Raw genomic sequence first — 18649 nt, forward strand, 5'->3', positions numbered from 1 at the left:
CAAAATAAATACCTTTTTTAAAAAATAAAATAAGGTGGTATTTTTTCCCTTATTCTAACACACTTCGAGAATATAAATCCCAATTTTTAGCTTAAAATATTAAAAATTACAAAAGTTACATTTTTTTTAAATTCAATTTTTTCTTTTTAATTAGTTAACTTCACGAATTTTTTTTCAATATGCAAATAATTTAATAATATTTCTAAACTGCATATTCTTATTTTACAAGGTTCAATGAATAAAAAAATATTTTTTTGTGTTGATCAGTCCAATAGTTCAAAAATGGGGGAGTTTTGTAAAGTAAACAGGGTCACAGCGACCCAGACTGTGCTACTTGTTCGAAAAAAGAGGTGTGTGCTCCGAGGGTTAATACATGTCACAAAAAATTAATCATTTATTTATACTAATGCTAATAGTCACTACTTTTAAGTAATAACATCTGCAACTTTGTGCACCCTGCGTGCTGCTGCCATCTAACGGCGTCTGCAACTAATATAGGGCGATAGTTAAAAGTAAAGAAATAGTGATTATTAGTATTAATATAAATAAATTGGTATAAATGATTAATTTTTTATAACATGTATTAAAAAAGCAATTTCATTAAGGGGTTATGCCACTCTAGAGACCGAAAAAATAGGTGTTTTATGTGAATTTTTTTTAGAAAAACCATAAAGTCAATTAAAAATATAATATAAGAAGTTTATTATACATCTTTTTAGGTGTAAAAAAATAATTTCTTATAAATATTTCTTGAAGAATGGTGGCGCTGTAGCGGTCGTCCTTCGACTCCTCTATGGTTCAAGGGGTACGTGGCCGAACTAACTGCTCCTGTAAATTTTGAAATATCTTGAGTATCTAAATTTTTTTTTATTATATATTACAATAGCTAAAGTAACACGTAGGATTTTTTCGATATATTGATTCATGATCAAATGGCGCACTTCTAAAGTTAAACTTTCTAATTTCGACTAAAAAACCATCAGTTAATAGTTAATAACAAATGAACTATATAGAATAAAAAAAAAATCCTACGTGATACCTTAAAAAATGTATTTTTAAAGATGTGTGTCAAATTTGAACCTAATCGGTTGGAAATTGTACGAGTTGTTGGTTCGGCCAACTCGAAAAATGTAGTTTGGAGATAAACGCGTTTAAAGTTTTAAGTTGTAAAAAACTTAAATAATTTCACAATACCTTTAATCTGCAATGCCTGCACCATATAATTGACCACTATAGTCTAGCAAGTAACTAGCGCCTTTGAAAACATCTGCCGTATACCTGCTGTAGATCCTTCAAAGATCACCCCCCGTAGAACTGACAAAATGAGCTCGCCGCGTACCGTGCAGCCTTGCAAGGAACTTCGAAAATAAATTATTTAGAGATTTTTCCGAGCCATAATCCTGCAATATGTTATTTCTGAGACCCTAAGGAACTATTTAAAGCAAAAAAAAAAAAAGCGATTTTTTGAAAATCCTAGAGTGGCATAACCCCTTAAAGAATTGTGAATATAAAATAAAAATTCTGCAACTTTTTTTAAAAAAAAAATTTTTTTGTTAAAAAATTGTAATTGTTAAATAAATTTTAATCTAAATTTTTCTTATTTTTATGTCTAAAAAATTATATTTTTGTTGAAAATTGAGGGGCCGGAAACAATAACAACCATTACGCTCGGCCGCTCACTCTGAAGTCAGTCAACACGACAAAAAGGTGAAAAAATTGAAAGTCAAAATTCGGATATTTCAAAAGTACTACTTCATAGAAGATTAAAAACCGCATCTTTTTTCTCTCAGAATTTCTTTTCTACATCTTCTCTTAAAATATTTATTCATTACTATTTCAGGAAGTTTTCTGGAAAATTTCAAATCAATTCCTGTTATAGTTTTTAAAAAAATTAATCAAGACATATTAACATTATTAGTAATATTATGTAAAATATTTAATTTTTGCCTTTTTTTAATGTTTTAATGGCTTTATTAGACCTAATTTAGTATGTATACCAAGTTGTAAACAAATTTATTACTATTTGTGAAAGAAATAATCGTTTATATTTTAAAATTTAATTAAATTGGAGATAATTTTTTTTGTGTTTTTTGCTTTTATTATCAAAAATATTGGATTTAGAAGTAATTTCTGAGAGAAAAAAGATGCATGTTTTTATCCTCTATAAAGTAATGCTTTTAAAAAATCAGAATTTTGAGTTTCAATTTTTTCACTTTTTTGACGTGTTGATTGGCTTCAGAGCGACCTGTCGAGCGTACTGGTTGTTATTGTATCCAGCCCCTCAATTATGATGGCAAAATACAAATTTAACTAAACTTTTTGATCTTTTATTTAAGAATTTTTTAAAAAGTTATAAGTAAAAATTTATGAAAAATATATCAGTTTAATTTTTATTATTTTAAAAAAAATTCTAAAGTTTTTTTTATAAATAAAGAAAAAAATTGCATATTTTCTATTTGATGAATGTTTAAAATTTGTAACTCTTTTCAAATCTTGGCGCGCGTTCCGCCGTTCGGAATTGAAACGTAATTTGGTATAGGTATCGTGTATGGGTACGGTCACACTATCCCATGCATGCACTGTGCTTGCATGCAGAAACATTTGGCCGGTCACACTTCAACGAAATCTAGTGAATGTTTAGTAACTTTCTAGTAATTTTCCAAAAATTTCGGTTGTAACTAGAAAGTTACTAAACATTTACTAGATTTTGTTGAAGTGTGACCGGCCAAATGTTTCTGCATGCATGCACAGTGCATGCATGAAATAGTGTGACCGTACCCTATATCTAAAGTGACATATTTGACAAATTTCACTTTTTTCCTTAATTAAATAATTCTCAATTAATTTAACATAAACAATGAAGAAGTGAACTTTTAAGAAGTCCACCTCTCAATTACAAAATGTTTTTTGAACAATTTTAGCTTATTTATCAATTTTTTTTACGTTAATCCTAATGTTAATTCAATATCCACCCAGCTGGGTGGACATTGGGTAAATCAAATCCGCCAGGGGAGGTTAAAATTGATGAGAATAATTGTTTTCTGTTTAAATGTACGTTTCTTTAATAAATAATAATTCATTTTTGTTTCTAATTTAATTTTCCATCGTATCTGCATGCATTTAATTGCCTTTTCATGATTAATAGCCATAAAAAAGTCGTCCGTTTCAGTGCGTTTACAAGCTTATGATCATTTCAGATACCGAAAAGTGCTCGTATCCGAGATTCTCACTGATTTGTTTACCAGCTATTGAGCTCGTAACCAAATCCGCAGTTCTGTTATCTTTTATTTTTTACTGAACCCTTAAATATATATTTTTTTCGGGAAAGATTTTTAAAATATTTTTCCGGAGAATCGGCTTCAGGGAGAAGGTCATTGGGGGAACTGTATTCGGGCAAATATCAATTTGGAAAATGATAGGGAAATAATCGCTGTATTCATAGTTTGTACAAAATTCAGGACAGAAAGAATCTTCTACGAAATCGAATGCAACAAAAAATTTTAAAACTAATCAAAAAAAAAAAGATTTGAAATTTTTTAACCCAAAAAAGTTACAAGACCCCTTAAAGCAGAAGGTGAAAAATTGTGAACAATATTTATTATTTCAAAGGTAGGAACGTGGCGTTCACAGGTTACTTGACAGCCGGGTAAAATAGTTATTTATGATACAAGTGCGTATAATCAGATTTACGCACGTGTATCATACAATATTTTTTGCAACACCCACCTCTAAAGTTAAGTACCTATTATGAAGAATTCCAACTCTCTATTAGAATAATTTCGATTGTATAGAATTAAATATGTAAATCAATCGAAGATCAGAAAAATTTCATTAGGCAGTAGTGTATAAATTTAAAAGTAAAGTTTATTTTTTAATTTTGTTGTAAAACAATCCTTATATTATGTGAGAAAAATTTTGGTGCACGGAAAAAAATCAATGGTTGCCACAGCCATACCTTTGGTTGTCTCAACCATATTATATTGAAAAATACGTCCCAACCATACCTCCGGTTGCTCCAGCCATATTAAATAGCTAGCTTTAAATTGTTAGCACAACTAGAATATATGGCTGTGGGAACAATATATATGGAAAACATACAAATGCTAATATGGATGTGACAACCATTTTTAATTGATGCTTCGACCATTATTTAGTGTACCATATTAATATTGTTGAAGCAACCATTTTATATGGTTACAATTCATGTTTATTTTATTTGTTTAATATTATCAATAAGGTTATTTTTGATTAATTTAAAACATTGAGTCCCATAAAAACGTATTTATTTTTTTGAAATAATCGCCAAATACAAATTCGTTAACAAAATAAACAATCGTATCGCACCTTTTATTATAGTATTATAATTATAGTGCGTGCCTAAGTGTCACAAACATTGAAGAATTTCCCCATTTACAAATTATGACTGGGAATATGCGGAATATATTCAAGCCTATTTTTTTAAGGAATCAATGCACTCAGCTTCCATTTTTTAACTTAAAAAACACATTAACCGGGATCAATATAATTCTTAAATGATTATAGAAAATGTTTAGGACTGCGGACATATACACGTTTCGCGACGCTTGGAATTAATGCGAGTAATATAGACGTAATATATTGCATCACCGCGCAGACAAGGTGCGCAGGCGTCTATAGGGGCCTTAGCAATTCAAAAATGGATAGGATAACAAAATTGTTAAAATCCAAACCAATATTGTTACCTCAACTAAAGCTATGGTTGATATATCCATATCATAGGTACAAATATTATACGGTTGCCACAACCATTCTTTTTTGTCAATGTATCCATACTTAAAGTTGCTTCAGCTATATGTATGGATGCCTCAACAATATTATGACCAACAATATTTTTATGGTTGGGACAACGATACCTTTTCTTTCCGTGTGCGTAAAGTAAATTTTGATGTGCGTAAAGTAAAATTCAGTGCGTAAAATGAATCACTTTACACACCGTTTTAAAAAGAGCACACTTTTCGGTGTGTAAAATTTAACTTTAGAGGTTAGTGTTGCAAAAAAGACATTTGTTCTACCGTGTAAAAATGGCGTCATTTTTACCCTATAAAAAGGGACGCCATTTTCAGACGGAAAATAAATTATGGCTTCACACCAGGATGACAGGTTTCTAAAAGCGCCATATTTGTGCTTGTGGGATAAAATAGTACATTGTGCAACGAGAACGAAAAGAAGCTGTTTTCCGACGAGTTTGTAAGTTGATACACAAGCAAAGCGAGAGCAGCAATCAATCTCATCGGAAAATGCTGCTTTCCGCTCGAGTTGCACACAGTGCTTTGTACAACATCTGCAAGAAAAAAGCTATTTGATATGCTGTTTTGAAGAATAAATTAAAGGTTATGTTGTTTAATATACCTGAAAGTGTGCAGTAAAGTGTACATTGCTGCACATTTTATCAGAATGCAGAAATCAATAACTTTGTGCTGCATTTAAATTAAAGTAAAGTGTCACTTTTTCTTGCAGGTGTTACACAAATGATATTTAATAGAAAACATACTTACAAAGTGTAAATTCACTTCCAGAATTTTTTAAGTAACTTTGAACAAAATTTTTAATGTCTAGCACAGTTTCCTCAGGACGAAATAATCCTTGCAGCACAAGTTGATCAGGAAATTGTATTCTTATAATAGTCCAGGGGTACTTATTCACAAGGTCAACTTTCTTTTTATTACTCTCCGATTGACGTTGCACATCAGTTAATAGTGGAGAATCTTCAATTGTACTATTTAATTTTTTTGCATCTCTTAATAACACTTTCGCATCCTCAACTGTTAAGTCAAAAAATGAATCAGGCAAATCCTCCTGAGAAATAGTTACAGCTCCAGCTTGATTAAATAAAAGAGCATTTCTTTCTCCCAGCTAAAAGGTAATTAGATTTATTGATTTATTTCATCAAATCCAATGAAATTCTGATAAAATGAAGGCATAGTAGGTGAAAACGTTCTCTGTGAGAACAAATTTATACTAATTGTATATGAACAGAATTCATATGCATTTTTATTTTGTAAATAGATTTTTTATGTTTAAATAAAAAACAACTTACGTATGCAACATCTATTATTTCATGCGTTAACTTATTACGAATTTCATTGGAAATCTCTTTAGTTTCGGTCGGATTAATCTTTTCGCACTTATTTTTTGTCTTTGGATTACATTTGCTTTGAGAGGAAGATGTGTCCTTGGCCTGATCTTTTCGCAGATCATTATCCTTTTTTTGCTTTGCTATTTCACTTTTTATAGAATTAATTGGATCTAGAATTTTATTCGAAATAAATTTTGTAAAAGATGACGATGTTGACGGGTTATCATTTTCTTTTGTAGTCATCTTCTTTGCAGGAATGTAAACGTGAGCTTGTTCCTTTTTGCTGTTTGGATCTCGATGTAAAAGCCTCAACATAGCCTTACCTTTAGTAAGTCCTAAAGATCTTAATGTTGTATTTTCTAAATCTTTCCCCGATATCTACAAACAACAAAATTTAAATTTAAAAAAAATGCTTTTGTTAAGGGAAGTAAAAATAACGATTAGATAAAATCAAAAAGATTTAAACTCTTTTATTTTTAATAAATGCAAACCACCCTTGGAGAGTAACACCTCTATTGGGGATAACGGATACAGTTTCTATCCTTTTCAATAGGAAGTGGAAAATTTAATCAATCTCTACCAAGCATTTGGATAAAATTACTATCAAAATTAATACTAAATGAAAATGTAATACTTTATTGTCAAGGAGGTTCTACAATAGATGCAAGATCAAGTCCAAGTACAAGTGCAAATTTATTGTACTTGGATGCGCGCGCAACGTATTGCCAACTGTCGCTGAGGCGCAGTTGAAAATACTGGTTTGCGTCAGTTTCCGTTCTCTTGGTGCCGGCTCTTTAAATTTTTTGTTTAAAATTAAACAACGTGGGATTCAATTTTTAATTATAAATTAAATAAATTAAATATAATTGCTGCAATTGCTGGTTGCATTTAATTAAGTGAGGTAAGTAATCTTAAAAAAATAAGTAATATTATTTTGAAAATAAAAAAATTGTGGGTTATGTGTACATAACCTATATGCAGTTTTAAAACATTGAAAGTAATTTTACATTTTTCACAGCGTAATAAAATTGTAATTGTTTAATTAATTAATTAATTAATTGTGTTTTAAATATTTTATATATGTATATATATATATATGTATTTATAATTTTTAGTTCGCATTTGTTAAATATATTGACTGCGTTTCAACTGAGGTTCCATGGTATATTGACTCCGTACTTCATTTAAAAAGGACTTGAAAAAGGTAATAATATATTAATTTTATTTTTAATACCTAGAATTTGAAGTGTTTTAAAAATAATTAAATTTCAAAAGGTTTTAAAATGAAATTTTTGGAATATTTGAATTACTGTATAAAAATAAATAATAGGTAATATTTAAATATTTATTTCTAAAAGTAATAAATGGAAATTTCGAATGAGTTTATTATTTAAAATTCTGAAAAAAATAGGTTTTTCAAGAATCACACTTTTTTGCAGATAATTGTATTTTTGAAAATTTAAAATTGAATGGTTTTTGTATAGTTTAAATTTTGTAAAATTGTATTGAAAATAATTAAACTTTTTAAATAATTTTATTAAAGCTTTTGAAAATAATCGTTTTTTTGAAATGTTTTAAATGCAAATAATTATAAATATTACAAAAAGTCACAATTGTAGTTATTCACAAATATGTGTATTTTACTAGCATTTATTTCTGTGTATTTAATCAATTTTACTTTCAATCTGAATATTATTTTTGGTTAAGATAAAAAATTTTTTAATTTCCGATTATTCTTTTTTTGAGGACGCTAGAAACTTATTTCACCTAATTTTTCTTTCATGAATATTATTAAATTATTATTATTATTTATTTATAATTTATTTATTACATAATTTTTTCTGTACGAAATTTATTTCTTTTGCAGATAAAATGAATGACCTCAATATTCTGTTAATAACTTTGGTCAAAAAGTACCCTGTTTTATATGACAAGTCATTAACAGAATATAGAGATTCTGTTCTTAAAGCGGAAGCTTGGAGGGAAGTCACAAGGGTGTTAAATGAAAAAACCGGTTACAACATCAAAGGTAGGTCGTTAATAAAATTATTTAAAAAGTTTAATTATTTTCAATACAATTTTACAAAATTTAAACTATACAAAAACCATTCAATTTTAAATTTTCAAAAATACAATTATTTGCAAAAAAGTGTGATTCTTGAAAAACCTAATTTTTTCAGAATTTTAAATAATAAACTCATTCGAAATTTGCATATATTACTTTTAGAAATAAATATTACCTATTATTTATTTTTATACAGTAATTCAAATATTCCAAAAATTTCATTTTAAAACCTTTTGAAATTTAATTATTTTTAAAACACTTCAAATTCTAGGTATTAAAAATAAAATTAATATATTATTACCTTTTTCAAGTCCTTTTCAAATGAAGTACGGAGTCAATATACCATGGAACCTCAGTTGAATTAAATAATTTAATTCAGTACACTATTGTTTCACTTCCATTTTTACACACACTGAAAAAGTTCAGATTTACAGTAAAAATATTTGTTTATTCAACTTTTTTAAAAATGTCTTTAATTAGTCAATAAGTAAATATTAACTTATATTCTTTTGAAATCTTAAAATTTATATTCATTTTCTTTCGCTTCTTATAATATTGTTAAAAAAATTGAAATAATTAGGTATTATTAATATACTCGCCAGTTTTTTCATTCCTTTCAATACTCTTTTAGAAATCTGACGCAGTCGATTACAAGAAATAGTAATATTTAATTCATATTACAAAATTCTCATTCCTCTGAATACGGTCCTAAAAACTTGACTCAGGCGATTGCGAGGCATAGAAATACTGAATTTATACCCTAAATTTCCCCGTTTCTCTGAATATGCTCTTAAAAAGCTGACGCAGTCAATTGCAAGGCATAAAGATACCTCATTTAATCTAGAAATTTTCTATTCCTCTAAATACGCTCCTGATGTCATGGCACAGTCAATTAAAAGGAATAGACATATCCACTTCACTCTCCAAATTTCTTATTCCTTTCAATGCGCTTCAGAAATTTTGATACTGTCGATTGAAAGGAATAGATATTTAAAATTTATTTTCATTGGAAAGCTGAGGTTTTTTCCCATGAGCTATGTAAATATGAAAATGGGACAACAATAATTTTGTGAGAAACATAATATTAAATTAGGCGGTGCCTACCTAAATCCTCAAAGATGATCTCCAGGTATACCCCTTATCGGCACCGCCTACTTTAATATTCTGTTTCTCACAAAATGATTGTTGTCCCATTTTCATATTTACATAGCTCATCGGAAAAAACCTTAGCTTTCCAATGAAAAAAAAAAAAATACCCGAAGGGGTGAAAATCGAAAAATAAGGGTTGATTTTGAAAAAAGGTGGTCAAAATTTTTTTTTTTTAAATTTCGTATACATTTTTGAAAAGTACGTGAAAAATGCATTAAAATTCATTATAGATAAATTAAAATCCATTAACTTTTGTCATAGTTATACGGATTTGAAAATGACAATGTTACCCTTAACGTCAAAACTTCAACCCCCTCTACTTTCTACAAATATTTTTTTCAAGCGTTTATATTTTACGGATTTATTACTATCATATAGGACAACAATTTACCAAAATATGAAGCCAATCCCAGAACATTGACTTTTTGGACTGGGGCGATTGAAAAAGAATCTTATATATATATATATATATATATATATATATATAATATTTAAAACACAATTAATTAATTAATTAATTAAACAATTACAATTTTATTACGCTGTGAAAAATGTAAAATTACTTTCAATGTTTTAAAACTGCATATAGGTTATGTACACATAACCCACAATTTTTTTATTTTCAAAATAATATTACTTATTTTTTTAAGATTACTTACCTCACTTAATTAAATGCAACCAGCAATTGCAGCAATTATATTTAATTTATTTAATTTATAATTAAAAATTGAATCCCACGTTGTTTAATTTTAAACAAAAAATTTAAAGAGCCGGCACCGAGAGAACGGAAACTGACGCAAACCAGTATTTTCAACCGCGCCTCAGCGACAGTTGGCAATACGTTGCGCGCGCATCCAAGTACAATAAATTTGCACTTGTACTTGGTTCTTTGATATATCAAATTACCAAACTGTTATAATAATTATGCATAAATAATATAGCCTATATAGAAGTCTCTAGCACTTCTGCTTAACACTAGAACCATTGAAGATCTTGCATATTTAGAACTACCACCGCACAGTGGTGCAAATCCCTGTTGAAATTTCCGACCTCGTTTACGACGTCGTATTCTAAGTAGTTTGCGACGTAGTAAATGACGTAGAAAACGACATAGTAAACGACGTCGTAAATGAAAGCGGAATTTGGGATAGCAAATGACTTCGTTTACTACGTCGTTTACTACGTCGTTTACGATGTTGCAAAAATTATTTTAATATTATTTATTTAGTAATTTTTTTTTAATTTAGTAATTAAAAAATCAATTAAAAAAAAAATTTTATTATTTTTTAATAGTTATTATTATTATTTTATTTTATTTTTAATAATTAAATTAAAATAAAAAAATGGTCATCAAAGTATTAGTGAAACCATTTCTTCCAAAAAAGAATTTGTCTCAAATCTAATAAATAGGAGAGACATCGGGCAGAAAAAAATTTCGACAAGAAAAAAATTTTCGATGACTGCTTATATACCAATCTAATGGCACCTCAACTGCGAGAAACAGTTATGATGTTGACCCTCCCTGTGGCGTTGAGCGAACTAAAATCCAGAGCTGAGCCATCAGCGCAGCGCGGAAACATTTGAAAAATTTGATTTTATTCCTTTTTTTATTTCGACCAAATAAAATATCGACTAAATAAATTATTGACCACTTTATATATTGATCATTTAGAATTTCGAATAAACAAAATATCGACCAAATAAAATGTCGACCACTTTAAATATCGATCATTTAGAATTTCGATCAAATAAAATATCGACTAAATAAAATGTCGACTTCCATACCTGTCGTTCTTTTAGAATTTCGACCAAATAAAATATCGACTTAAAGTAATTCGATCAATTAAAATTTCGAACTTTTTAATTTTTGGGAAAAATCATGCGCCACAAAAAAATATCAAATTTTCTCTCCAAAACAATTGATTAACTAAATACCGTAGTAATTAGTTGATTTTTTTTACTACGAAAATTTATTCGTAGCACAAAAGAATATCACAATGAGAAAATAATTTTTTTTTCAAATTTTTCTTTGAAAAAAAATTATTCGTGTTTTTAAAAAAATCACGATGAAAAATAATTTTGTTGTAAAAATTTCTCTGTAAAAAAATTTAACAGAAAATTATACGTAGCACAAAAAAAATATTACGATGAGAAATTTACTTATTTTTAAATTTTCTCATTAAAAAAATTATTTTTGGCCCAAATAAAATATCACGATGAGAAAATAATTTTTTTTGTCAAAATTTCTCTGTAAAAAAAATGAATTAAATAATTAGCTTAATAATTAATTTTTTAATGGTAATATTTTTTTTGGCCAACAAATTTTTTTTTTGTTAAATTTTCGTTAAAAATAATTAATTAACGAATTATTAAGTATGACATTATGATATTAATAATTATTTATGACAATAGTTATTTATTAAGTTAATTATTTGTCATATTTAAAATAAAATAAAAAAAGGAATAAAATCAAATTTTTCAAATGTTTCCGCGCTGCGCTGATGGCTCAGCTCTGGACTTTAGTTCGCTCAACGCCACAGGGAGGGTGAACATCATAACTGTTTCTCGCAGTTGAGGTGCCATTAGATTGGTATATAAGCAGTGATCGAAAAATTTTTTTCTTGTCGAAATTTTTTTCTGCCCGATGTCTCTCCTATTTATTAGATTTGAGACAAATTCTTTTTTGGAAGAAATGGAAGAATCGGAAGCACACCCGAAGAGAAATAGTTTCACTAATACTTTGATGACCATTTTTTTATATTAATTTAATTATTAAAAATAAAATAATAATAATAATAATAACTATTAAAAAATAATAAAATTTTTTTTTTAATTATTGATTTTTTAATTACTAAATTAAAAAAAAAATACTAAATAAATAATATTAAAATAATTTTTGCAACATCGTAAACGACATCGTAAACGACGTAGTAAACGAAGTCATTTGCTATCCCAAATTCCTCTTTCATTTACGACGTCGTTTACTATGTCGTTTTTCTACGTCGTTTACTAAGTCGCAAACTACTTAGAATACGACGTCGTAAACGAGGTCGGAATTTTCAACAGGGATCTGCAATTTACTATTCAAAACTAAATTATTAACAACTCTGTCTTCGTGGATTTTTTATTTAAATTGTTAATAATTAAATATTTAAACAAACTTATAAAAAATTAAAATTACTAAGAATTAATTATTTATATTTTTGTGGAAATATTCTAAAATAACCTAAAAATGAACAAACCTAGTATCAAAAACCATGAAAAATATAAAAAATTGTTACTGAAATTTAATTGTTGTAAATTTTTTAAAGTTATAAACAAATGATTATATAATATATTACAAAATACAAAAATAATTAATAAAAATTTTTAAAAAATAAATTTTTAATTACTACTAGTAGGTAATATATACATATTATATATGATTATTCATTAGTTTATAATTTTTTAAACAAATTTTTATTGTTTTGTTTATTATTAATTAATCTTTTGCAGGATACATTTTTAAAAAAGATTGTTTAAACCACAAACGTTCTAATGGGATTTTTTTCCGTTTTTTAAAATTCAAAATGGCGGTCCAATATGGTTAAGGGCGCACTCACACCTTTTGGCTGCCTGCCTGGCTGCAGGAATTGTCATGGCCACATGTAGGAGTAACAGAGAGAAAATTCAAATTTGAATTTACTATCTCTGTTACTCCTTCACGTTGCCATGACAACTCCTGCAGGCAGGCAGGCAGCCAAAAAGTGTGAGTGCGCCCTTACAAAATTTTCAAAATTAATTGGATTCGTTTGAAACTCGTTACTCGAGGGTGTTTGAGATGATTTGGTAGCAAAACAAAAGACGAACGCAACACATGTTAAACTGTAAAATAATAATTTTTTATAAAAATTGCTTCACAAAACAAAATACCAATGCGAATCAAGTCAACCACTGAAACAATACTTCTTTACAGAAAATGATATACGAAACATCCATGAAGATGGCGTCGACGCTCAACGCCAAAAATTGTTTTTCACAAATTGTTTTTTGCCTTAAAAAATACTTTTCAAGGTATTATGTGTTCCCAAAATCTTTTTAAAAATGATTTGATATTTTTGTTCCTGAGAAAAATAAATTTCGACTCTGAGCGTCGACGCCAACCTCATGGAGGTTATACGGAACAAAAGTCGATTGCAATATATCATTCAATATTTCTTAATGAAAACCGATAAACGATATAAAAAGCGAATGCAAAGCAAGTCAAGGTGTAAATCAGTTTTATAAATAAAAATTTTAGACTAAACAAACCCAAAAAAAACCGAGAACATGTTTTAAGTGAATCCGTTGAATTTTTAAATTAAATGTCCGCCATACTGGACCTGCCAATATAATTTTTAGAACACTAACATCAGATTCGTAATCAGCGACCCCAAAAACCCCTGAGTAACGAGTTTCAAACGAATCCAAAATATTTTTAAAAATCTGTTCGCCATATTGGATCCGCCATTTTAAATTTTGAAAAACAGTTTTCAGATTCGTAATCAGCGACCCCAAAAACGACCATTAGACCGTTTGTGGTTTAAACAATCTTTTTTAAAAATGTATCCTGCAAAAGATTAATTAATAATAAACAAAACAATAAAAATTTGTTTAAAAAATTATAAACTAATGAATAATCATATATAATATGTATATATTACCTACTAGTAGTAATTAAAAATTTATTTTTTAAAAATTTTTATTAATTATTTTTGTATTTTGTAATATATTATATAATCATTTGTTTATAACTTTAAAAAATTTACAACAATTAAATTTCAGTAACAATTTTTTATATTTTTCATGGTTTTTGATACTAGGTTTGTTCATTTTTAGGTTATTTTAGAATATTTCCACAAAAATATAAATAATTAATTCTTAGTAATTTTAATTTTTTATAAGTTTGTTTAAATATTTAATTATTAACAATTTAAATAAAAAATCCACGAAGACAGAGTTGTTAATAATTTAGTTTTGAATAGTAAATTGCAGATCCCTGTTGAAAATTCCGACCTCGTTTACGACGTCGTATTCTAAGTAGTTTGCGACTTAGTAAACGACGTAGAAAAACGACATAGTAAACGACGTCGTAAATGAAAGAGGAATTTGGGATAGCAAATGACTTCGTTTACTACGTCGTTTACGATGTCGTTTACGATGTTGCAAAAATTATTTTAATATTATTTATTTAGTAATTTTTTTTAAATTTAGTATCACCATATGGTGATATCATATGATATCACCGTGATATGACTGTGATATCACCTTGATGTCACCATGATATCACCTCGATGTCACCGTGTGATATCACAGTAAGGCGGAGATTTTCCTGATGTCACGGTGATATTACCGTGACATCTGGTTGATATATCGTGCTACTTGGGTTGTGTACATTGCAGTTTTCACTGCTGAATTCTCAAAGTAAATAAGTATTAGAAGAGAAAAAAATGTTCTTAAAAATGAATGAGAGAAACTTACAAAGACTTATGAAACTTATAAGTGAATAGTTTTTTGCAGTTTTCACTGCTGAATTCTCAAAGTAAATAAGTATTAGAAGAGAAAAAAATGTTCTTAAAAATGAATGAGAGAAACTTACAAAGACTTATGAAACTTATAAGTGAATAGTTTTTTGTAAAAGTGTTTTCTTAAATATGCATTGTACGTATAACTAGTGCTTCGCGTCACGACAAAATCATGTTGTATATTTCAGTGCTTCAAAATGTAAAATGTTAAAAAAGTGAAAAATACTGTTACAAAAAAATTAATTGGAATTAACCACTTGACAGTCCATGGCTCATATATGTCCAGAACAAAGCCTTTATGAGTTTGGAAATATATATGTCCACCTTAGAAAAAAATACTAAACATAATTCGATTTGAGTGTCAATGGGTATACTAAGGTTTTTAGGGTCGCTGAATCAGAATTTGATGTCAGATTTAAAAAATTAGAATTGTTGACTCAACATGGAGGAAAAATTTAAAATACATTTTACTCGTTCAAAATTCGGTACTTGGGGATTTTTGGGGTCGCTGAATCCAAATTTGAGGTCAGATTTGAAAAATTTAAAATGGCGGATGTAATATGGCGATTCAATATGTCAGAAAATTTTTAAATTGATTCGATTCGTTCAAATTTCGGAACTCGGGGATTTTTGAGGTCGCTGAATCTAAATTTTATGTAGTTTTTGAAAAATTCAAAATGTCTGATTCAGCATGCCGACTAAAAATTCTAAAATTTACCAAATTCACTTGAAACTTGACCTCTCATTTGGATTCAGGTACCCCAACCTGGTTGAAAAAACTTGTACAGGATCGTGTACACGATCTTGTGCATGATCGTGCACTGATCTTGCACATGTTCTTTTACCAGGTAATGTACAAGAGCATTAAGTGAACATGTAAAATGAATATTAGAACAACGATCTTGTACAAAAACATGTACAAGAACATGCATATATGTTTATTCATGGTAACTAAAGAAATCAAGTTTACGAGTCCATGCTCGTGTACTTGTATAAGATCGTGCGTAAGTTCATGTACATAATCTTGTATTAATTTTTTAATTTTGTAAAATTTTGTGGAAAATTTTAACATAGGTTATAAAAACTCTTTGTTCATACATGCGAAAAACAACTGATGCCATAGAAAACTACTGCGTAGCTATTAAATATTTTGATTATAAACTGTAAGGGAAAACTCAAGATATTGTACATGAACTTAAGCACGATCTTATACACAGGAAAAAAAGTCTTACTCCGAGCATAGTATAATTTTTTATTTTGATTAGAAAGTAGCCGCTAACTAATATTAATCACTAATAATGGTCTAAAAATAAGCCGTTGAGGTCTTAATGAAAAACGAGATATTAATATGACAAATATTGCTTCCTCGTGGAGGAAGCTATGTAGTCCTTTCGTTTATAAAATTTTTAAAAATGGTGAAAACAAATTTTCCTCTATATAGAAACATGTTATATGAGATCCTGATCAATTGTCCGGATGTATGTATGTGTGTGTGTATGTGTGTGTGGATAGTTTTTGTGAACACGATATCTTTAACAGGTTTTAATGGATTTGCGTAAAATTCGGTAGGCTTATTTAACACATTAATCTCTCAAAAATGACGAGAGGATTTTTAAAAATACCCCAAAAAAAAAATTTTATCGTCTTTTTTCCAAAAATTTTTTTTTAATTGAAAAAATTTTTGAATCGAAAAATTTAAGGTAATATATAATATAATCGTCTTCTTTATGTCAAGATGAATCGATTGATATATATAAAATATAGATTTGATTGAAATTTAAAGAATTAATGAAAGTTAAAAAATCAAAAATTCTCATTTTAGCTAAAAAATGATGTGTTTATTTAAATTCATGTTTATATATGAAATAATTTTATTTCCTGCATTGAAACGAATTGGTTGGTATATATAAAGTATAGATTTGATTGAAAATTTGAGAATTAATAAAAATTGAAAAATCGAAAATTCATATTTTAGATAAAAAATTTTGTGTTTTTTTAAAATTCAAGTTGATGAATAAAATAATTGTATTCCTTGCATTAAAACGAATCGATTCGTATATATAAAGTTTATGTTATACTCAAAATTAATTAAAATTTTCTTTATTTTTCAAAAAATTTAATTAATTTAAAACATTTTTAACTCGAAATTTTTTAAATCAATCAATTGAATTGGACAAATTCATTGCTTCCTTTACGAGGAAGCGAATTTTTTGCTTCACATAATGAGGAAGCATAATGTTTATGAAATAAACATAAAGGACCCCCTTCTTGTTTAGTTCTATTAGATTCAAAACAAGCCTTTGTGGTTTTGGACACAATACAAAATTTTATTCGCTAGAAGTGAGACGTTAAAAGTCTTCAATCAAGCTCATGAGGTCTAGATACTAGTGAGTTGTAACTAGACGTACAACGAAAGTGCCCGAATGTAAAGTGTCATGGATGCCTTTCAAAAAATGTGATGTGTCTATAGTTAATCGGAACTAAAAGAATTAATTTAAAAGACTTACATACCCAGGTGCAAGTTGGCGGTCGGCCCACCTTGGGCCGCCAGAGGACGGGCCAACTAGCGAATTGATAACGTCAACCGACCTAGGGTCGACTTGGTTGGCCCAACCATGGGTATCCAAGTCGGGCCAACTGTAGCTGCCATAGTCGGGCCAACTGTGGCTGCCGACAGTCGTGCCCGATGGTTGGCCCAACTATGACAGCCACAGTTGGCCTGACTATGGGGGACTATGCCGACTGTATTTTCAGAAATTTTAAATAAGAATTAAATATTTAATTATCATATGTTACTCCTGATTAATATTCACCATGTTTTTAAATCACACGCTATAAAGACTAATAAAATATGTTTTTAGGTTAAATTTGATTGCGATATTTTCGCACTTGTTCCCATAGTGAATATTAATCAGGAGTAACAGTGCGCAAGTCGCATTTTCGTATTCTTCTGCGCACGCTATTACTCCGCCATTTTGAAAATAATTTCTGTTTTAAAACAGGAATCTATAATCAAATTTAGAGCAGTTTGTAAAAAAAAAAATTTTTTCAGGTTTTGATCTTCCTAGTCTGCAAATTTATTTTTTAATTCTTAATTTGTGATTAAAGATTTCATTCATATTTATTAATTATCGAGTTATCTGCTATTATTTTGAAAATCATTCATTTTAAATTGCTTAATAACTTCTACCAATAAAACAAAATTTTAGATAAATAATTAAAATATTACTTTATTATTTATTTTCTAAACTATTTCATTTTATAAAACTAACAATAATCGTTGGGTTTGAATGAGAGAAAATGATTATTGTTTGATTTCCATACAGATAATTAAAAACGTAAAATTTGAAAATTCGAAAAAAATAGTTCCCATCGTTTTCCCATTATCGGACTAGGCTCAAAATTCGTCAAATTTAGAGAAGTTTGTAAAAAAAATTTTGAAAAAAATCGATCGATACACACAGGTTCAAAAATGAATTTTTAGTCTTAAATCTCAAAAATCTAATAGAAATTTCTTTCGAAAATAACTTTCAATATTTTTTTTGGAAAGTTCGTTTAAAAACAAAAATTTTGATATAAGATTGATCCAATTTGGTCAATTTTTAGCGAAATTACAAGCATTTCAAAAAAAAGTGACGTAATTTTTCAAAAATTGATATCTCCTAAAGGGCTTCATGAAAAAATTTGAAAAAATCGTGAAAGCTAGTCTTCATGAGTACTAAAAGGAAAAAAATTTTCAAAAAGATCTGAGGTGCAAAAGCCAAATGATCTCCGATT

General features: G+C 28.2%; 1 protein-coding gene and 1 long non-coding RNA gene across 3 annotated transcripts in view; both read right to left on the reverse strand.

Moving 5' to 3' along the window:
- Window positions 1-18649, reverse strand: part of LOC127279135 (tether containing UBX domain for GLUT4) — a 119689-nt gene that overhangs the window by 7546 nt on the left and 93494 nt on the right. For both annotated transcript variants that reach the window (XM_051301305.1, XM_051301303.1), the window contains 2 exons: window positions 6077-6493; window positions 5535-5892 (listed from right to left, as the gene is read on the reverse strand). In XM_051301305.1, the coding sequence (XP_051157262.1) occupies window positions 5535-5892; window positions 6077-6493 (775 nt within the window). The remainder of the gene's footprint in view (window positions 1-5534; window positions 5893-6076; window positions 6494-18649) is intronic.
- On the reverse strand, window positions 679-1667 carry LOC127279144 (uncharacterized). Its single transcript, XR_007842599.1, has 2 exons — window positions 1195-1667; window positions 679-828 (listed from the first exon to the last, which is right to left on the reverse strand). It is a non-coding gene; the product is annotated as an uncharacterized LOC127279144 (long non-coding RNA).

This window comes from Leptopilina boulardi, unplaced genomic scaffold, assembly GCF_019393585.1.
Source record: "Leptopilina boulardi isolate dan_hultmark-lab unplaced genomic scaffold, ZJU_Lbou_2.1 LbouV2_214, whole genome shotgun sequence".
Taxonomy (NCBI): Eukaryota; Metazoa; Arthropoda; class Insecta; order Hymenoptera; family Figitidae; genus Leptopilina; species Leptopilina boulardi.